The 20,422-nt window shown below is 42.0% G+C and overlaps 1 protein-coding gene across 1 annotated transcript in view; it reads right to left on the reverse strand.

Annotated features, from left to right (window-relative positions):
- NUP155 (nucleoporin 155) overlaps positions 1-20,422 on the reverse strand; it is a 69,786-nt gene that overhangs the window by 28,237 nt on the left and 21,127 nt on the right. Inside the window, exons 12-21 of the mRNA XM_056112050.1 lie at positions 14,990-15,090; positions 13,203-13,373; positions 12,104-12,214; positions 9,667-9,761; positions 8,992-9,080; positions 8,537-8,599; positions 7,639-7,786; positions 4,590-4,656; positions 2,334-2,449; positions 1,471-1,568 (exon numbers count right to left, since the gene is read on the reverse strand). Coding sequence (XP_055968025.1) covers positions 1,471-1,568; positions 2,334-2,449; positions 4,590-4,656; positions 7,639-7,786; positions 8,537-8,599; positions 8,992-9,080; positions 9,667-9,761; positions 12,104-12,214; positions 13,203-13,373; positions 14,990-15,090 — 1,059 coding nt within the window. The remainder of the gene's footprint in view (positions 1-1,470; positions 1,569-2,333; positions 2,450-4,589; positions 4,657-7,638; positions 7,787-8,536; positions 8,600-8,991; positions 9,081-9,666; positions 9,762-12,103; positions 12,215-13,202; positions 13,374-14,989; positions 15,091-20,422) is intronic.

Genomic DNA, 20,422 nt, shown 5'->3' on the forward strand with positions numbered 1-20,422 from the left:
TGTATTTCAAGGTGGTTCAATTGAAAAAGAAAAAAGGAAATCAAGTGTTTGTTTGTATAGCAATACTGCAGCAGGTAGGGCTCTCACTGTTCACACAGCCGACTGGGACTTGATCCCCGGCATCCCATATGGTCACCCAAACACTACCAGGAGTAATTCCTGAGTGCAAAGCCAGGAATAACCTCTGAGCATAATCAAGTGTGACCCCCCCCCAAAAAAAAGAATGGAAGGCCCTTAGTGGTAGGGCATTTGCCAGGTATGATGAAGGCCTGGGTTCGATTCCCAGCACTGGCCAAAAAAAAAGACAAAAAAAATGAGAAAACTTGGATGGCAGAGATACTACAGTAGGTAAGGTGCTTATCTTCCATATAGCTGGCTCAGATTCTATCCTCAGCATTCCTTATTGCCCTCAAACTCCACCAGGGGTGATCCCTGAGCACAGAGCCAGAACTGAGTGTGGTCACAAAAAGACGCAACAAAAAGAAAGAATTCTTATTAAGGAATAAAAAAGAATTCTCAAACACAATATAAGTAACTTTAAAGATATTATGGTAAGTATAACAGACCAGACAGCCAAGGGGAAATATTCTAGACTCCATTTCAATGATACGCCTATGGCTGTTGGTCCCAAAGACTGGAAACGAAACTGGAGCTTTCAGACAGGAAAAAATGGGAGTTACAGTTCCATGAATTCAGAGTTTCAGTTTTAAAAGATACATAACTTGGGAGGTGCCCAAGCACCGCAAGGAGTGATCTTTGAGCACAGAGCCAAGAGTAAGCCCTGAGCCTCACCAGGTATGGTCTAAAAACAAAACAAAATTAAAAAAAAAAAACAAGAGACTTGGAAATGTAGTGACATGTAAACAAGAGATACACTGAAATGATGAATACGGCAAATTTATGTAACATATATTTTATTACTACAACAAAAAAATTTTCTTCTTTTATTTTGTAAAACTACATATATCTAATGTAGAATAGAGGGAAAACACTTATGGACTGAATAATGTGGAAATAAAAGATCCTAACTTATCCAATTCCATTGATATTTCAATGAAAAGAGCAGCAGAAGAGATAGTACAGCAAATAAGGCTCCTGCCTTGCACACGCCAGGCCGAGGTTTGATTCCCAGCATCACATATGGTCCCTCAAGTCCCACCAGGAGAGATCCCTGAGTGCAGAGCCATGAGTAAGCACTGAGCACTGCCGGCTGTGGCCCCAAACAAACAAAATCTGCTACTGGCTTTATTCCACTCTAGAGAAGCCAGTGTTCTCTTGTGAATATGATCCCCCCACTCACTCACACTTTTTTAAAGTAAATTTCTTTTAATAAAGCCATTTTGCTTCACTAAAGAAAAACCTATTTACACAAAGCAGGTCTTATTGAGGAACATCCATTATTTTCTATTAAAGCAATATGACTCTTTACTGGGGTCCTGAGCATTTAACTGATCAGCAGCAATGATTTACCATGTAACTTCCTCTGAAGCTCCTGCTGCATTTGCTGGGTGTTTCCATTTTCAGGCCGCATGAATCCTATGAGCCTCTGAGGTACTTTGGCAGTAGTACTGAAGCAGAAATTACACAGTGAGTATTTGTGATACTGAGACACAGGTCATAGAACTCTGTCATTTAAAGTATACAACTTAACTTTTAAAATATATTCATATGCTATACAATTATTACTGCAATAAAAGACCTAGGTGAGAACATTTTTATCAATTTCTCTAGCAATCAATTATTATAACCTCCCCACTTCTTCCCTAAGCGAGCATTAATTTCCGTCTCTACAAATCTGCCTGTTCTGAAATTTTGTTAGTTTTTGTTTTGTGCTGCACCCAGAGGGGCTCAGGCCTTACTCCTGGATTTATACCTGGCAGGGCTCAGGGACCATATGTGGTGCATGGGATCAACTGATAGGTAGATCATGTGTAAGGCTAGTGCCTTATCTGCTATACTACTTCTCTAGCCTCTGTTCTGAATAGTTAAACATACTAGAACATATTATGCATAATTTTCCTTTGGAGTTTTATGAAACAGTCCTTGGAAATCAATGAAACAATTTATATCTGAGCATGTTAGTCTCTCAACTCTGGACTCAACCTTCAAGCTATGTATGTATAAGACACATAGCAAAGATTCAAAGACCTGAGCAGATACATAAACCCTCTGTGAAAATCTAAAATACTTCAAGTGGGATTTATGTGAGGGACAGACTCAAAGAGCATAGCAAAGGCTTTTGAAACTAAACTGACATTAGAATCACTGTCAAGAACATAAGACAGAACCTGTAGTATGCATAACATCTAATACTAAATCCTTTTTGTTCTTACTTTGGATTTCCTAATGGTCCACCGGCAAAATGGGAGTTTTTGTCTAGAAATTCTTGCAGGCCTTTTAGTTCTTGTAACACTGACTCCAGCAGTTGGGAAGAAACACTACTTTCAATCTGTAAGAAAGGAAGCATTCTCAACAGTCTAAAAAAGATATCAGAAAAGTTCATAATAAAAAAACACATATTCTATATATGCGTAATTGAATACAAAGTTCAAATTGTGAGTCACCCTACCATCAGGAATAAATACTAAAATTAATCCTTATATCAATTCACGCTATTGACCAGAGTAAGGGCTAGATACTCACAAGTCTCCTTATCAACTTTTATTTTATTGGTATCATTTATAGATAGTAAAGTTGAAAAATCTTAAATGAACACCATGATTAGCTTTTTACATCTGTTTTCAATTTTGTTTGCTTGGTGGGGGGGGCAATCCCAACAGTTCTCTGGATTTATACCTGGCTCTGCATTCAGGGATAACTCCTAGTAATTTTGCAGGGCCATTAAGTGGATCTGAGGATATAATTTGGGTCAGACGCATGCAAGACAAGAGCCCTACCCTACCACATACACCTCAACTTTTTTTTTTTTTTTGCTTTTTTGGGTCACATCCAGCAATGGACAGGGGTTACTCCTGGTTTTGCACTGAGAAATTACTCCTGGCAGTGCTCAGGGCACCATATGAGATGCTGGGAATCAAACCCGGTTTGGCCGCATACAAGGCAAATACCTTACCTGCTGTATGATAGCTCCAGCCCCCACGCCTCAACTTTTTACATTTTAATAGTTACTCCTCAGAACCAGAAAACAAAAAGAAATATCTCCAACACCTATGAAAGTTCCTTGACACCTCTTTCCAGTGAAAAATTATTATACAAAGATTAAAGCAGCAGCACAGCAGGTGGGAAGGAGCTTGGCTTGCCTGCTGGGTTCCACTCCTAGCACCACAGAGGTCTGCCGAGCCACCAGGAGTGATCTCTGAGCACAAGAGCTACAGAAAGCCCTGAACACAGGTATGCGCCTCCCCTCACCCCGATCATGAAACCTTACTTACTCTAAAATGGTTTTTGCCTATTTATGAACTTCATGAATAAAATCATATGTTAGACTAAGAAAAATTCTTATATTTATCAAAATCGAGATGAATCAGAAAGACAGAACAAGGTATAGGGCTATTGCTCTTTATGCAGTAGACCTGGTTTAAATCTCCTGTATAACACAGTGTCCCAAGCACTGTCAGGAATGACCCCTGGCACAGAATCAGCAACAGCCCCTGAGCACCAACACCCAACAACCCCCAAAGCAAACTTGATGGCAGAGAGAAAGAGAGAGAGAAAGAGAGAAAAGAAAGCGGCAAGGGGAGAGAGGAAGGAAAGGGGTAAGGGGAGGTAGGAAGAGAGGGAAGGGGGAGGGAAAGAGAGAAGGAGCAAGGAGGGAGGGGGAGGGAGAGAGAGAGAGAGAGAGAGAGAGAATATTTTAAGATAAACTGTGTTCAGGGACTGAGTATAGCAAATAAGGTACTTGCTCGCCTTGCATGCAACTGACAGTGTCTAGATCTCTAGCATCCCATAGGATCCTCTGAGGACCGCCAAGAGTGATTCCTGAGTGCAAAGCTGAGAGTAATCCCTGAGCAGTACCAGATGTGACCCAAAAATAAAAATAATAAATTGTTTTCATATTTCAAGTTAAAACATCTTGCGAGGCTGGAGTGACAATACAGGGTTAAAGAGTTCATCTTCATATGCCAACTCAGGCTCAACTCAATTCCCAGCATTGCAAATAGTCCCCAGAGCACCCAAGAGTGATTCTGGAGCATAGTCAGGAGTGTGTCCTGGGCACTGGTGAGTGAGAATGCCAAATGAAAAAGGATGCCCACCCCCTCCCTGGAAAAAATTAAAACAAATAAAAGAATGGGATCAGAGAGAGATATACAGGAGATAGGGCACTTGCCTTGCATGCAGCTGGCCATGATATGAAAGCCCTGAGCACCCCCAAGAATGACCCCTGAGCACAGAGCCCAAAAAAGAAAAAAGAAATGTATTGATAATGAATGGCAGAAACGTATTGGTTAATGAGATAACACAATAAGATAATACATGGACAATGTACTAGAGAAATGCATAAACATGTAACTGAAAGAATAATCACTGCACCTTATTCATAACATCTTAAAACAAAGAACAATTAACTACTAATAGCACAAACCAATTGCATAAAGATAATGGAATACGGTATTACACAACATACTTACTGCAGTGATCTCTCTGTTGCCACTCCTGAATATTCTCTCCACAACTAAACTAGCATCCCAGATATTTCTAGAAAAAAAAAGTTTCAATTATTGTGCTGTAGTCGAATAAATGCAATCATGATATAATGAGTACTTCTTATGTCTTGATGCATTTTTACAGCACAGTAAAAGTTTTACTTAATGTTTTAATAAGCCTATGAAAGAATAAAAAAATAGCAAAATTTCCAATTCACTATATCTAAATCATTTCATATGAAGAAATGTTGTTAAAAAATATAATATGGGGCTGGAGTTAAAGTGGAATGAATGGGCATGCCTTGCAGGCAGCTGACCTAAGTTGCATCCCATTTGATCCCCAGAATACCACTAGGAAAGATCCCTGAGCACAGAGCCAGAAGAGAGCCACGAGCACTGTTAGGTGCAATCCAAAAACTCAGGGGGAGAAAGAAAGAAAAATATTAAGATCTGGGTAACAAATTTGTTAAACAGAAACTTATAATGCAAAAACAAACTTACATAGTTCTGTCCTGTTTCATATTTTTAAGCAAATGACTTAAACAAAAGCATACATCTGAAATCTAAGATATACTACACATAATATAGTACTCTAACTGCAAATTGCTAATTTTTTATTCTTCAGTCATACCCATTCCCTTTATGACACTACTTTAAACCTCTCATATTCTATGGGAGGGGACAGTTCAGATAGAGAAGGGAGCACGAAATGGAGGGTGTTTGGAGGATCCTCCCAGGAGGGGAGATGCAGGTTGAAAGTAGACTGGACTGAACATGTTCGCCACTCAATGCCTCTTTGGCTGATCACAGCGCCCAGGAGGAGAGAGAGAACAGGGGGGAATGCCCTGCCACAGTGGCAGGGGGGGATGGGGGGATGGGAGGATGGGGGGGGAGGGATATTATCCTGGTGGTGGAAAATGGGCACTGGTGGAGGGATGGGTATTTGATCGGGGTATGACCGAGATCCAAGCACAAAAATTTGTAAATCTACAACTGTACCTCATGTCGTTTCACTAATAAAAAAGGAAAAAAAAAAAAAGTAGTCTGATTATACAATCTAGCAATTTTGCTCTTAGTATTTTGCCCAAAAAAGAGTTGAAAACTATGTCCACACAAACCCTAAACTCATATTTATAGTAACTTTATTCATAATTGCCAGAAATACTAAGTTAATGTGTCCTGCAAAAGATGATTAAATAAACTGTGGTATACCCATACAATAAAATATTACTCAGTGGTAAAACAAACAAGTACAATATGTTAAAAAATGAACTTTTGGGGATGGAGCAAATGCACTGTGGGTAGAGCATTTGCCTTGCACGCGGCCGACCCGGGTTCGATTCCCAACATCCCATATGGTCCCCTGAGCACCGCCAGGAGTTATTCCTGAGTGAAGAGCCAGGAGTAACCCCTGTGCATTGCCGGGTGTGACCCAAAAAGCAAAATAAATAAATAAATAAATAAGTAAATAAACTTTAAGCAACAAAACTGACATGGAGGAACCTTAATAGGAACACTGTTGAATGAATGAGTCTGAGTCTAGAAAGACTACATTTTGCATGATTCCAACCTTATGGCATTCTGGGAAAAAATATAATATTCAATAAATAGACCAATTACTAAAATGATTAAGATGTTAAATTTAATGTTATCTGTATTCAACCACAACTGGGGACTTTTAGGAAAAACTCTGATATTATCTTAGTGGATATATAATATGCATTTCATAAAATCTATAAAACTGAAAAAACATACAGAATGACTAATGTAAACTGACTTTAGTTAAGGGCATATCAATACTGGCTGATAGAAATATATGTAGGATAGCAATACAAGTTGTTAATAATAAAGGGAAATTGATGTGCATAGTGTGAGGGATATATATGCATATACTTAAAATTTATGTTTATCAATTTGGGGGCTTTTATGGATTTTTATGCCACTCCCAGCAGTGTTTACTATTTGATATGGTGCTGAGGTGACTATCTGCAGTTGCATATATTTGATTCTCAATAAGACTAAGATTTGGTGTATGCGTTTTATTCTTTGGTTGAACAATGAGATGGATGCATATAGAAATAAATTTTAATCTATACCACAAAAAAAAAACAAAAAAAAACCTCTCATAAAAGATTTATTTCTACCTTTTGAATTTGGAATGATCTGGAGATACTTTCCTGGCCAAATGGATGCAGTAGAAATGAAGGAAGGCCAGTTAAGATTGCAGGCATCAAAGGGACCAGAGATATAACTTAATGTGTACTTTGCATGCAAGAATAATGGGTTCAATTGCTGGCACAGTATGGACCCCAAATGCTAGGGCACCAAGAGTGACCCCAGACCAAAATCTAGAATAGAGCTCAGCACCACTAGATGTGGTCCCTAAGCAAACAAACAAAAATATAAACCAAAATAATGAAAAATGAAGAAGGCATCAAAATCCCTTTCTACTTTCTACTCTAAGAGAACCTTGGAGTGAATCAAGTGAATAATCCCTAGCTAACCAGTTAGTGGATGAGAGAGATCACATGCAGAACCCGAAGTCCCAGCTGGGGCCATTCAAGCCGAGGGAAGAAATGTGATTCCAAACATGTCAGAGTACAGCCACGATTGGCAGAGTTCTTGTCAACCCTGCACATGTGTATGTCTACCAAAAACCAGAACTGCAAAGCTGACTAATAGGCAAACACCACTGAGTAACCGGATGCTATATACTGTTGATGTAGACATATTTTGAAACTATGTATACAAAACAGCTCTACGTGTGTGTGTGTGTGTGTGTGTGTGTGTGTGTGTATATATATGCATGTGTGCACGCACACACACACACACATACACATACACACAGAGGGAGAGAGAAAGGGTTAGATAATTAAAAACTGAGTGACATAAAATAACCTTATTGATAAGACAAGTGAGCTGACACCTTAAATAAAAATTAGTAGGAATGAGCCCCCAAGTTTGAGTTACAGATAATTAGTTACACAAAATAGGACACGACAAACAATAGTAAATTATTCCATTGAAAACTTACCCCATGATTCGAGAAAAGTAAATGCAAATACCATTGTGTTTTCCAGAGTACACCATCTCTGCTCCACCCATACAACTCATACTTGAGGCCTGAGCTGCTGGGTTTCCAGAAATACCAACCGGGGTTGACATGGCATGAGGATGTATACCTTATATGCACAAGAAAACAGGTCTCATAACTCATCCTTAGATGGTACGAACCACCAGTAACCCAAGGTGGTTAAAAATACATCCAGTGGGGGAAAAATCTTCTAAAATGCTGCGATAATCAATACTTAGTTTGGCTATCTTCGATAACAAGTCAAACTTCGACTCCAATATAGGTTCCAAGGTAAGCTTTCACCTGTGGGCAGCTTGCTTGCAATCACTGATCCTTACTTAATGCTTAACTTCTCAGGGCGTATTACTAGCTGGTTGTGTTACTAGCTGTTTTTAATCCAATTATAATGTCACCTTATAATTCGCATATAAGAGAGGTCATTCTCTTTTCCCCTGTTCCTCTGAATTGACTTCACTCAGCACAATGCCCTTTAATACTATCCATGTACAGCAATTCACAGAATTTCATTTTTAAAGCCAAATTCATTTTTACTTACTTTCAAGTGGCTAACTCAAGTTAATCTGGTTCACACTAAATATTTAAGGTTAATAATTCACAATGCTAGTTCATCACACATAACAGAGGAAGAATCAATCAAAGGACAAGGGCTGGAGTGATAGAATAGCAAGAATGGCACTTGCCTTGCACACAGCTGACCCAAGTTTGATCCCTGGCATTCCATATGGTCCCCCAAGCCCCGCCAAGAGTGATCCCTGAGTCAGGAGTAAGCCCTGAACACAGTCAGATTTAGGCCCCAAAACAAACAAAAAATAATCCAAAACACACACTAGAGCGATACCTTGAGCTGGTGTCCCCAAAAACGATGGATTTGGATATGGACTACCACTAGAAAGAGGAGAACCTGAAATGGAAAGAATGTAAACAATAAAATAATCCCCAATCCTTCAAATCTGATAAAAATCAGTGCCAGAAACTGTTCCTAAGAACTCACAATATACTAAAGAAATTAGTGCCTCAGCTCCTTTCCCGTGAGCTTTCTAGGGAAATCCACTTTGGAAATCATGAAGGTAGGCACCGGTTATTAAATCATTCATTTCCTTTCTTTTACATTAATTTTGCCCTTAGCTATGTTAAAAGATTCAATATTATTATATTCTCACTTTTTGGAGTCAGAAATCTGTAGAGTACGTCATAGAAATAAGTAAAATATAATAGAAATTTTTATTAAGGTAGGCAACAAACTTTCTGAAATTCAAACTTTACTGCAAATTTGTTTCAATGTTTCATACTCACTAGAGTACACAGGTGACCCGAGAATAGGACCAACATTACTTGGAGCAGGAAGAGTGGGTGGAAACTTCATCTGTGCTTCACCACCATACCTAGATTTGTGACAAGAAGTTGTTATTCAGAGAAACTGGCATATTCAAAGCTGGGAGTCTTCCAATTCCTGTTTACCTCCCAAGAAAATACTTTAGCGATTTTATTGTATTGACAGTGAAATATGTGTGTGAATACCTAATAAAAAATAGCCCTATAATACATAAAATTATTAACAATATGACACTAGAATTTTTTTTTTTAACTATGGCTGGGCTATATGTAAAAATATCCTTTAAAATTCTAAATTCTTACTCTGGGCTATGTGTTTTCCAAGTATCCTTAAAGATTTTAAGAATCTCTCAAAGTGAACGATACACTAATGCAAAAATCAGTATTTTTAAAAGTGAAAAACATGGAAACAGTAATTATGAAATAGAAAGACTTGTAGAAAGGAGACAAACAGAACTTGGAGTATCTAATATGGCATTATGGCGAATTACATGACATCACTAACTAATTTTAGTTGCCTGCCTAGATAGATTCTCAGCTCTTTGGCAAGACCTGAAACTATCCACATTGGCCAATGCCACAGGCCAACGCAACCGCTTTTAAAAGTGGCAAAGATGAAAGAAAACTGACATCTACCTGAAGAAAGCCCGAGCAGCCCAAGCAGATACTTCTCTGTCACAGGCAGCAGTAGAGCATGCAAGGATAAGGCAAGTCGCACAAGCCTGGTCTTCCTGCAAAAAAGGAGTATCTTCCCTTACATTAAACAAACACCACACACGCAAGCTTTGCTTACTGCTCTCTCATCTCTGTCTGGCATAGAGCAGGTACTTACTAGCTGATGGCTAAATGAAACCACAGTTGGTATAAAAAATAAATAGTATTCAATGAATATTAAAAGTATTCTCTTTTTCTTTTTATTTACTTTGTTCAGGTTCTAGCTTACTCCCTAATTTTTCCTTTCGCCTTTTAGAAAACAACAATTACAATGGTCAGTATTGATTAATATCATTTGTCAGTCATTACTTTTAAGAGTTTGGCATATGGGAGCTGGAGCGATAGCACGGCAGGTAAGGCATTTGCCTTGTACCGGCTGACCCAGGTTCGATTCCCAGCATCCCACATGGTCCCCTGAGCACTGCCAGGAGTGATTCCTGAGTGCAGAGCCAGGAGTAACCACTGAGCATCGCCAGGTATGACCCAAAAAGCAAAAATTAAATACAATTTTAAAAAGGGGGAAAAAAAAAAGTTTGCCATATGCCCAGATTAACTTTTATGTATACAGACTGTTCCAGGCCGAGAAAATTGGAAAAAGTTGTATATAATCTCCCAAAAGCTATTCTTTGCTTTTTTGCTACCCCAGAGGGGCCCGTATCCTGGAGGTGTGTGTAGGACCATATGTGGTGCTGGAAAGGCAAGCTATCTTTTTTTGGGGGGGGTGGGGAGGCTTACTCGTGGCACTGCACTCAGGGACTGAATCCTTGCTCGAGGCATGCAAGACTAATGGCCTACCTGCTGTACTACTGTTCTGCGCTCCCTCTACTCACTAGTCTATTTCCCCAAGCCCCATTCCTTTCATCCTGCATTCTCTCCTGAACATGTATCTCTCTCTCTCCCCCAACTCATATTTCTCTAAATTTAGAACTATTTCGCCTCACATAAAAAAAAGGGGGGGGGGCTTGGCACATACTATTAACCTCCAATGTTATTATAACGCATAATTTACACATAACAAACTCAAGTCCACAGAATTTAGGTTCTTTAACCATATTGCAGAGTTCATGGTCGAATTCAATCTCTGCATTCTTTGATTGTTTGGTCTGGGTCACAACCAGTGATAGTCAAACTTGAACCTGGGGCTCTAGCAAGCAGAGCAAATGCTCCAGCCCTTTGAGATATATCCCCTTTTAAACCATGCATTCTTAGTGTTGATTTGTCGATTCTAGTTATGGCTTTGGAATATTATTATCTCCCATTATTACTGACTCAATATTTTCCAGTTAATTAAGCAAAATTCCTTATAAAAAAGAATCCATAAATGCCAGTCACTTTTATGAAAAAAGCGTTTACTATGAAACTTGAACATAGGTCAGCTCGGGGCAGAGGGCAGGGTTTGGATGATACCAGACAATGCCTAGAGTTATTCTTGGCTCTGCACTGAGAAATTACTCATGGTGGTACTCAAAGGACATATGAGATGCCAGGGATTGAATCTGGCTAAGTCATGTGCAAAGAAGCACCCTACCCACTGTATTATCGCTCCAGCCAATTACTGGTATACTTCATTTATTTATTTATTTATTTATGGATCACACCCAACCATGTTCAGGGGTTACTCCTGGCTCTGCACTCAGGAATTACTCCTAGAGGTGCTTGGGGGACCATATGGGATGCTGGGGATCGAACTTGGGTCGACTATATGCAACGCAAATGCCCTACACCCTATACTATCGCTCCAGCCCCTTATTGGTATTCTTTAATAAGAACTTAGTAACAACAGAGTTAAAAATCTGGTCAAAAAGGATTGAAGGTGGAAAAAAATAGGAATACCACATTTGCTTGTAAATATGACCCCATCACCACCTCAAGTGACCCCTGAATATATGATCAAGTACAGTATCTAAGAAGCAGTGAAACCCCAAAACAAAACAAAACCCACAAAAAAAAAAAACGAGCATTTACTGTAACACTTGTATTAATACTGCCCTCAATTATCAGTACATATGGAGTAACTATAGATTTTTAAAAAACAAGGTCCCCACAGCCCAGAGATAAAGTACAGGAGGTAAAGCCTTTGGTCTTGCATGCAGCCACTTTGGCTAACCCTTGATTGGACCACTGGTACCTCAAGTAACCTCCTGAGCACTGCAAAGGGTCACTTCCGAGCAGTTAGAAACAGTCCTAAAAACTGCCAGGTATGGCCCAAGCACACACACTTACCACCCCCAACACTCCCATCCCCAACCCAACACTGGTAAGATTACCTACTAATTTAAATATTCTGGTAATCTAGCAATCATTTCCCACTGTTTCAATATTTATAATATCATGTTAAAAATAAAGTACAAGTAATTACCTGATGTAATTTAAAGAATCTTTCGATCTCTTCTCCATCTCCACCCACATTACTCACAAGTAGATGTCTCAGTTGATCTACAGGTCTAAGTTTATGAAACATAAGACTCCCCTAAGAAGATAAAATATGAATATATGAATAGTAGATAACAGCAAGATCACTGGCTACCTTATTTAACAAAATCACACACCCCAAAAACCCTTCAATACACAAAGCCAGCTGGGCAAAATGTTCATCTACATTTCAACTGACAACCTAAACCTGGAGTTATATTTCCACAGAGCATATTTAATAAGATACCTACTCTCTTCTCCAGACTAAAAAGATACAAGCTTGGTTATACACAACATGACAAAACTTCATGTGCACATCATTCAAGTGAAGCTAAACTTCTGACAAGAGCGCAAGTAAACAGCAGAATGTGGCCTGTGATAAGAGTTGACTCAAACTTCAAGAATAAACTAAAATGATATGCTATTTTGGCACAAGTATGTCTACTTAGAAAAAACAATGTGGGCCAGAAAAATAGCACAAGGTCAACCCGGGTCCTAACCCTGGCACCTCATATGGTGCCCTGAGCACAGAGTGATCCCTGAGCACACAGCCAGGAGTACCTCCTGAGCACCACTGGGTATAGCCCGAAACAAACAAACAAAATGGTGGATATGAATTTATACAAGCTACAAATTCCAAATAGAACAGACCTAAAGGACGTAACAGTGCCAACAAATATCATGGATAAATACATTTAAGAACCTCAGAATGACTAAGATTTTTTACATATGACATAAATTCCCCCAAATTAATGAGTAAAATTTGACTAATAAGAGAGAAACCTCAGTAAATTACATTAAATGACAATCTCAAATCTCAAAATAGTGGATTTGAGATTAAATCACTAAAATGTAGTGTCACTTGGGCCAAAGCAATAGTACAGTAGTAATTTCTGAATGAAGAGCGAAGAGCAACCCCAGAACATTACTAGGTGGGTGACTCAAAAACCCAATGAACAAGCAAAAAAAGAATATAGTTAAGAGTAAACATTCCCATGTATTTACGTGAACTTGACTTAGCAACAATGGTACAACGCTTGACATACCTGTGCTGAGAGGAGAACAAATTTCTTTGGAGGTAACATGTGCTGCTGTACAACCACAGGTGAGTCAGTTATTGGAATATGATCCTTATTTAAGGGTGTGATTATCTTATCTACTTTCAAGTCATCTATTGCAGAAAGAGCCCAAGAATGACCATCAACTCTGGTAGTCATCTATGTTAAAGGAAATAATTTGTTTACACATTATTACAGATATAGAGCAAAATCTTATAAAAACATGTAATAATATTAACACAAATATTCTCAAAAGCCTGAAATTCTACACTATTATATATCTAATCAGACATCTTGGAGCTGGAGCAATAGTACAGTGAGTAGAGTATTTGCCCGGTATGGGCTGACCCAGGTTAGATCCCCAGCATCTCATATGGTTCCCCAAACCCTTCAGGAGTGATTCTTGAGTGCAGAGCCAGGAGTAAGCCCTGAGCACCACTGGGTGTGAGCCTATACCAAAATAAACGCAAAACAAACCCACTCAAAGCAAAACCAAAAAGGACCAAGGGAAAAAAATGCTAAGAACTCAAAGCTCAAAACTGTCTAAATGTGCAATAAATTAAATGCTCAGCTCCCAGATTCCATTGTCTGACATCTATCTTATTTGTTTTCCTTTAGTATCGTTTTTCTTCTACTGATCCATTTGAAAATATATGGTGAGGGCTGGAGGGTAGCTCAACGGCTGGTGCACATGCTTTTACAAGACGAAGGCCTGGATTTGATTCCAGCACCTGGTCCCCAGGCATGGGGAGCGACAATGTGGGGAGAAGCCGGGAGCACTGCTAAGTAGTCTCAGCTCTTTTCAGCTGGGGGCCTGAAATAGGTGGCCCAGAAGAAGGTCTGGGGTGGGACAGGCTGAGCTGTGCCGGATCTCTGTATCAATGAAACACAATTTTTTATCTGTGTGTACACATTTATATACAAATCAAGTTCCTTACAACTACATCTTCAATTAAAATTCTACCAAGAATTCTTGACATGACTCAGGTTTAAGTCTAACTTACTTGGGTTTCCATCATGGGTTTTTGGAAAGGAAATGTATCATGATTGACACACCACAGAATGTCATATATATATGTAGGGAAGAAATGTGAAAGATGAAGAAAAGCTGGTAATTCACTAATGTGGGGATTCTCTAGTTGATAAAATGTTTGATCACTGTGTATGTTTTAAAAGTTCTATAAATAAAAAACTGTTTGACCCAGTGAGCATTACAACTGAAAAATGTAAACAGCAGAGAGAAGAGTATGTTAATTGGCTAGCACCTGGTTGAGTACTACAGTGAACCCAAAGACCACTACAACCAGGATGTGAGTGAGCTCCACAAGGAGAGAAGGAGGCCCCTGGCAAACATGCCTGCAAAGATGACAACTGCAGGAATGAAACCCTGGTGAGCACTGTGGAGTGTGCTAGCACCCCAACCTGCTGTGTTGCACCCAGACAGGGCTATGTGCAGCCAGAGCCCAGCCATCTCCACATCTCCACGACAGCAATGGAGTGAAAACAATTCTTTCCCAGGTCTGAGAGATGATACAGGATGCATGCAGCTGACCCAGGACCCAAGACCCAGGTGCAAATCCCTAGCAACATATCTTGTCCCCTCAAGCACTGCCAGGAGAACTCCTGAGCACAGACCCAAGAGTAAACCCTGAGCACTGAATATTGCTGGGTATGGCCCAAAACAAACAAAAGCCAGATCAAGTTCCTTATAACTACATCTTCAATTAAAATTCTACCAAGAATTCGTGACATGACTCAGGTTAAGTCTAACTTACTTGGGTTTCCATCATGGGTTTTTGGAAAGGAAATGTATCATGATTGACACACCACAAAATGTCGTTATCTTCGTTTTCTGAAGCTGCCATCAGTAGGATACCTAGAAATTCAATGCACAGAATCATATGGTGCCACAAACTACACATCCTCATTAAATCTAAATATTAATTACAGATACACACACAGCTTTCATTTTTGTAAGAAAACAAATTACAAAAATAAGTCCATGAACAAGGTCATATAGCCAAGGCCAGGTCAATCCCTGGAACCCTGCACTAGCACTGCTAGGTTTTATCCTGGACCTACTGAGCACCAATGCGGGTTGCCCTGGTGGTCCCCTGCAGCAAGCCTCTGGCCCCTTGCACTGAACTACCTACCTAGCTGACAAGAGTATCCACAGGAGTGGCTCCTGGGCCACCAGAGTACTGCCTAGGAGGCACATCCCCCGGCCCCCAAAACCTAATACAGGTGTGCGAGCAATAGTATAGCAGGCAGGGCACTTGCCTTGCAAGCAGCAACTGGGATTCAATTCCCCCATACCCCACAGTCACCAAGCACTGCCACAGGCAATTCCAGAGTGCCCAGTCAGGAGGAAAGGCCGTGAGCACCACCAAGTATGGCCCCAAAATTAAAAAAAAAAAAAGAAAAGATAATGTGAGAGCTGTATTAGGCCAAATCAAGAGTAACAGTGGTCACATTATTGGTGTGTGCGGGGTGGGACACAGGGAGACAGGGACAGAATCTTTTGTTTTGGGGCCAAACCTCAGAGTGCTCAAGGTTTACTCTTTCTTGCCTTTTGGCTAAGGTATTACTTGTGGTGGGATTTGGAAGACCATATGGGGTTCTGGGAATCAAATTCAGGCCGGCTGAGTCCAAGACAAGCACCTTACAAACTGTATTATTTCTCTGGTCCAAGGAACAGAATTTTTTTTTTTAATTGAATCACCATGAGAACAGTCACGAAGCCTTTCAGTTCAAGTCTCAGTCGGTCATACAATGATCAAACACCCGTCCCTTCACCAGTGCACATTTTCCACCACCAAGAACCCCAGTATACCCCCCTCCCACCCACCCCCCGCATGTGGCAGATTTCCACTTTACTCTCTCTCTTTACGTGGATCACATTCAATATTACGACAAAAGACCCAACATTATTATTTGGAATTTTCCCCAACATTCAGACCTACCAAGAAGACATCATTAGATAATTTGTTTTCTATTGCTGATTATGAAGAGAATATGATGTCGTGTGGCCACAATAACGGCCATGCGAATTTTCATTTCTGATATTTTAGTAATAAACCTAGGGGGTGTACTGCCAAAAGCCCTTGGGTTCCGAGACTGGTTTGTGTGCCTCTGAGATCATGGTCGTTCAGAAGCTGGAGGAGGCGTTTGAGGGAGGTAACCCGGAGCATTGTCATGGTGGGAGCAGGGCCGATTCCACCCCCTATCCCACAAGGCCCCTCATGCCTCATCAATGCAGTCTCATACCTGGGTAACAGAATTCTTATGAGAAAAAATAATAAAGAGAATTCCCCAAAGATGAGGTAAAAATAAGTTACCTGGATCTAAAAAACTCAAAGAATTCCCAAACTAAATAAACACACTATCAGATTTTTTTTTCTTTTTGGGTCACACCCAGCAACGCTCAGGGGTTACTCCTGGCTCTGCGCTCAGGAATTACTCCTGACAGTGCTTCGGGGACCATATGGGATGCTGGGGACTGAAGCCAGGTCGGCCGTGTGCAAGGCAAAATGCCCTACGCACTGTACTATCACTCTAGACCAACCATCAGATATTTAAACCAACCGGACTCAGATCGCAAAGTCAGTCTCTTCGTACAGAGTTCAAATTTCTGCTCATTTCTTTTCCCCCTCATTGGGAATGCTTTATTTTAATCTTTGCACATGTAACTTAGGGATTAGTAAGATATTTAAACATAATTTATATGGAATATTTCTTATAAGATTTATATCATCATTCCTAGCTTTCTAGTGACAAAAATATGACATTAAATTTTATTTTGCTCACGAGTCCCAGAAGACACCAGAGTGGGAGATCTCTCCGGGCCCCTTACTGAGTCAATTTCATTGGGGCACCCCAGATGGAGCAGGTGCAGTCTCCCCACCAACTCTAGATGGAATCCCAGTGACCAAGAGCTTTCACAAGGAAGGCCCAGGTATGCGGGTTCCAGGACTAAATCCCCATGTTGAGTGGTGGCAGAGGTGGCGGGTTGTCCCTTCCCAGCTCCCTGCCCGCTCATCGGTCTGGCTGTCATGCCCACAATGTGCCACCAGGCGCCATCTTAGCACACCAACAGCCCCAGTCCAGAGATAGCCAACTGAATCCCAAAATTGATTAGTGCCCTATGGAAATGTCTCTGGAACCCAATTTACAAACTAGGATTCCAGAAGTGCGTGGCATGGTTCCCAAGATATTCTAAATCAGCAATGGACAATAAATGATCTGGTATCTGCCCCTGGCAGGCAGGCTTAAATGGTGGTGGGAACATTCGAGCAAAACAAAATACCAAAAAGTAGAGAGATAATATTTATGGGGAAATTGCCTGCCATGGAGGCAGGGTGAGGACTGGGATGGGGGGTGGGGGGATATATGCTGGGGATACTGGTGGTGGAGGGTGAGCACTGGTGGAGGGATGAATGTTAGATCATTGTATGGCTCAATCTCAAGCATGACAGTTTTGTAACTATCTCACATTTTTTTTTTTTTTTTATAATTTATTTATTTATTGAATCACTGTGGGAAAAGTTACAGAGCTTTCGGGTTTAGGTCTCAGTCATGTAGATACCGAACACATTTCCCTTTACCAATACTCATTTTTAACCCCGAACCCCAATAGACCCCCACCTCCCACCCCTCCCAATTCTTATGAGGCAGATGAGTTCTAGTTAATACTCTATCTACTTTGACTAGATAGATTATTTCGATAGAAGATGCACCATTATTGTTTAGAGTTTACGACCCACCCCCCCCCCCCCAATCAGACATGCTGAAACAGCGTTGTGAAATGATTTGCTTTCTACAACTTGGTTTAAGAATAAAATGATGTCGCGCGGCCGCGATAGCGGCCACGCGGTTTTGAATTTCTGCTATTTTACTTATTGACCCTGGAAGAATTTCTATTAAAAGTTAGCTAGTTAAGAGATTGATTTCTGTGCCCTGGAGTCGTGGCCGTGCCGGAGAGCCGCTCGTGGGGGGCAGCTGGCGACCTCGGTGGGGCGTGGGGGACGGCCCACAAAGCCCCCCTTCCCATGAGGTCCCCGCCGCTTCCCCGAGCCCGGCTCAAACCCGCTTCCCACAAGGCTCCCGTGTGGCCGCCATCTTTCTTTCCAGAGAGGAGCGGGCGGGCCGGTCAACGCCCTTCCCCCTCTGGGCAGGCTTGGTGGCGCGAATCAACACAAGTCCATTTGCTTTTCTGCTCCAAGCGGCTGGTTCTCTGTGCTAAGTCCTTGTGCCTCCGGGGCCGTGGCCGTGCCGGAGAGCCGCTCGTGGGGGGCAGCTGGCGACCTCGGTGGGGCGTGGGGGACGGCCCACAAAGCCCCCCTTCCCATGAGGTCCCCGCCGCTTCCCCGAGCCCAGCTCAAACCCGCTTTCCACAAGGCTCCCGTGTGGCCGCCATCTTTCTTTCCAGAGAGGAGCGGGCGGGCCGGTCAACGCCCTTCCCCCTCTGGGCAGGCTTGGTGGCGCGAATCAACACAAGTCCATTTGCTTTTCTGCTCCAAGCGGCTGGTTCTCTGTGCTAAGTCCTTGTGCCTCCGGGGCCGTGGCCGTGCCGGAGAGCCGCTCGTGGGGGGCAGCTGGCGACCTCGGTGGGGCGTGGAGGACGGCCCACAAAGCCCCCCTTCCCATGAGGTCCCCGCCGCTTCCCCGAGCCCGGCTCAAACCCGCTTCCCACAAGGCTCCCGTGTGGCCGCCATCTTTCTTTCCAGAGAGGAGCGGGCGGGCCGGTCAATGCCCTTCCCCCTCTGGGCAGGCTTGGTGGCGCGAATCAACACAAGTCCATTTGCTTTTCTGCTCCAAGCGGCTGGTTCTCTGTGCTAAGTCCTTGTGCCTCCGGGGCCGTGGCCGTGCCGGAGAGCCGCTCGTGGGGGGCAGCTGGCGACCTCGGTGGGGCGTGGGGGACGGCCCACAAAGCCCCCCTTCCCATGAGGTCCCCGCCGCTTCCCCGAGCCCGGCTCAAACCCGCTTCCCACAAGGCTCCCGTGTGGCCGCCATCTTTCTTTCCAGAGAGGAGCGGGCGGGCCGGTCAACGCCCTTCCCCCTCTGGGCAGGCTTGGTGGCGCGAATCAACACAAGTCCATTTGCTTTTCTGCTCCAAGCGGCTGGTTCTCTGTGCTAAGTCCTTGTGCCTCCGGGGCCGTGGCCGTGCCGGAGAGCCGCTCGTGGGGGGCAGCTGGCGACCTCGGTGGGGCGTGGGGGACGGCCCACAAAGCCCCCCTTCCCATGAGGTCCCCGCCGCTTCCCCGAGCCCAGCTCAAACCCGCTTTCCACAAGGCTCCCGTGCGGCCGCCATCTTTCTTTACTATCTCACATTTAAAAAATTTATTTTTAAAAAAAATTTTAATTGATTCAATTTTTTAAAAATGTAACGTGGAGTTCACGCCCGATTCAATCAGCTTGATCAGTGGCTGAATAAATAGCAGTACCCCTACATTTAAAAAAAGTTTTTTTTCTATTGCTCTAGTTGATTCAAACTCTCTCAGAAGAGAATGGTGAGGAAGGCCTAGTGGATGTTTTCATCTATAGTTTTAGCCATTCTACGTTATAATGATGATGTCCTACCCTCAGACCAGAAACTAAAAAATAGAAAAACCAACTTGTACCCTCTCTCTTGTCAACCTTCCAAAACCTCCTGCATTTCTATACACAACAGCTTCAGAGTTGTAAATACATTGATTTCTTAATCTATATTTTGTACACTTTATAGTGGTTCTGTAAAAGTGCTAATGCAACAACAACATTTTCACACAGAAGTGGCACTATTAAGACCCGTTATAGTAAGTAGCACTATAAGATCCCTTATAGTAAATAAGTAATGACATCATATTCTTTTTTCTACCATCCACATCACAAACTTTTGTTCTTATCTCACCAAAAACAATGGCTTTCAAAAATCATTGTCTGAGGAACTGGAGAGATAGTACAACAGTAGGATGTCTGCCTTGCACGCGGCTGACCTGGGTCTGCAGCTGACCTAAGTTCAATCCCTGGGTTTGACCCTGATCCCCAAGATTCCATATGGTCCCAAGTACCGTCAGAAGCTATTCCTGAGTGCAGATCAAGGAGTAAGCCCCAGAGAAACACCCAATGTGGCCCAAAAACAAAAAGCAAACTCATTATTTGTTTTATATTTTGTGGGCTTTTTTTGTTCTGTTTTGGGGCCACACCTAGTAGTGTTCAGAACTAACTCC

The sequence above is a fragment of the Sorex fumeus genome, unplaced genomic scaffold (assembly GCF_029834395.1).
Source record: "Sorex fumeus unplaced genomic scaffold, SorFum_2.1 ptg000015l, whole genome shotgun sequence".
NCBI classification, from domain to species: domain Eukaryota; kingdom Metazoa; phylum Chordata; class Mammalia; order Eulipotyphla; family Soricidae; genus Sorex; species Sorex fumeus.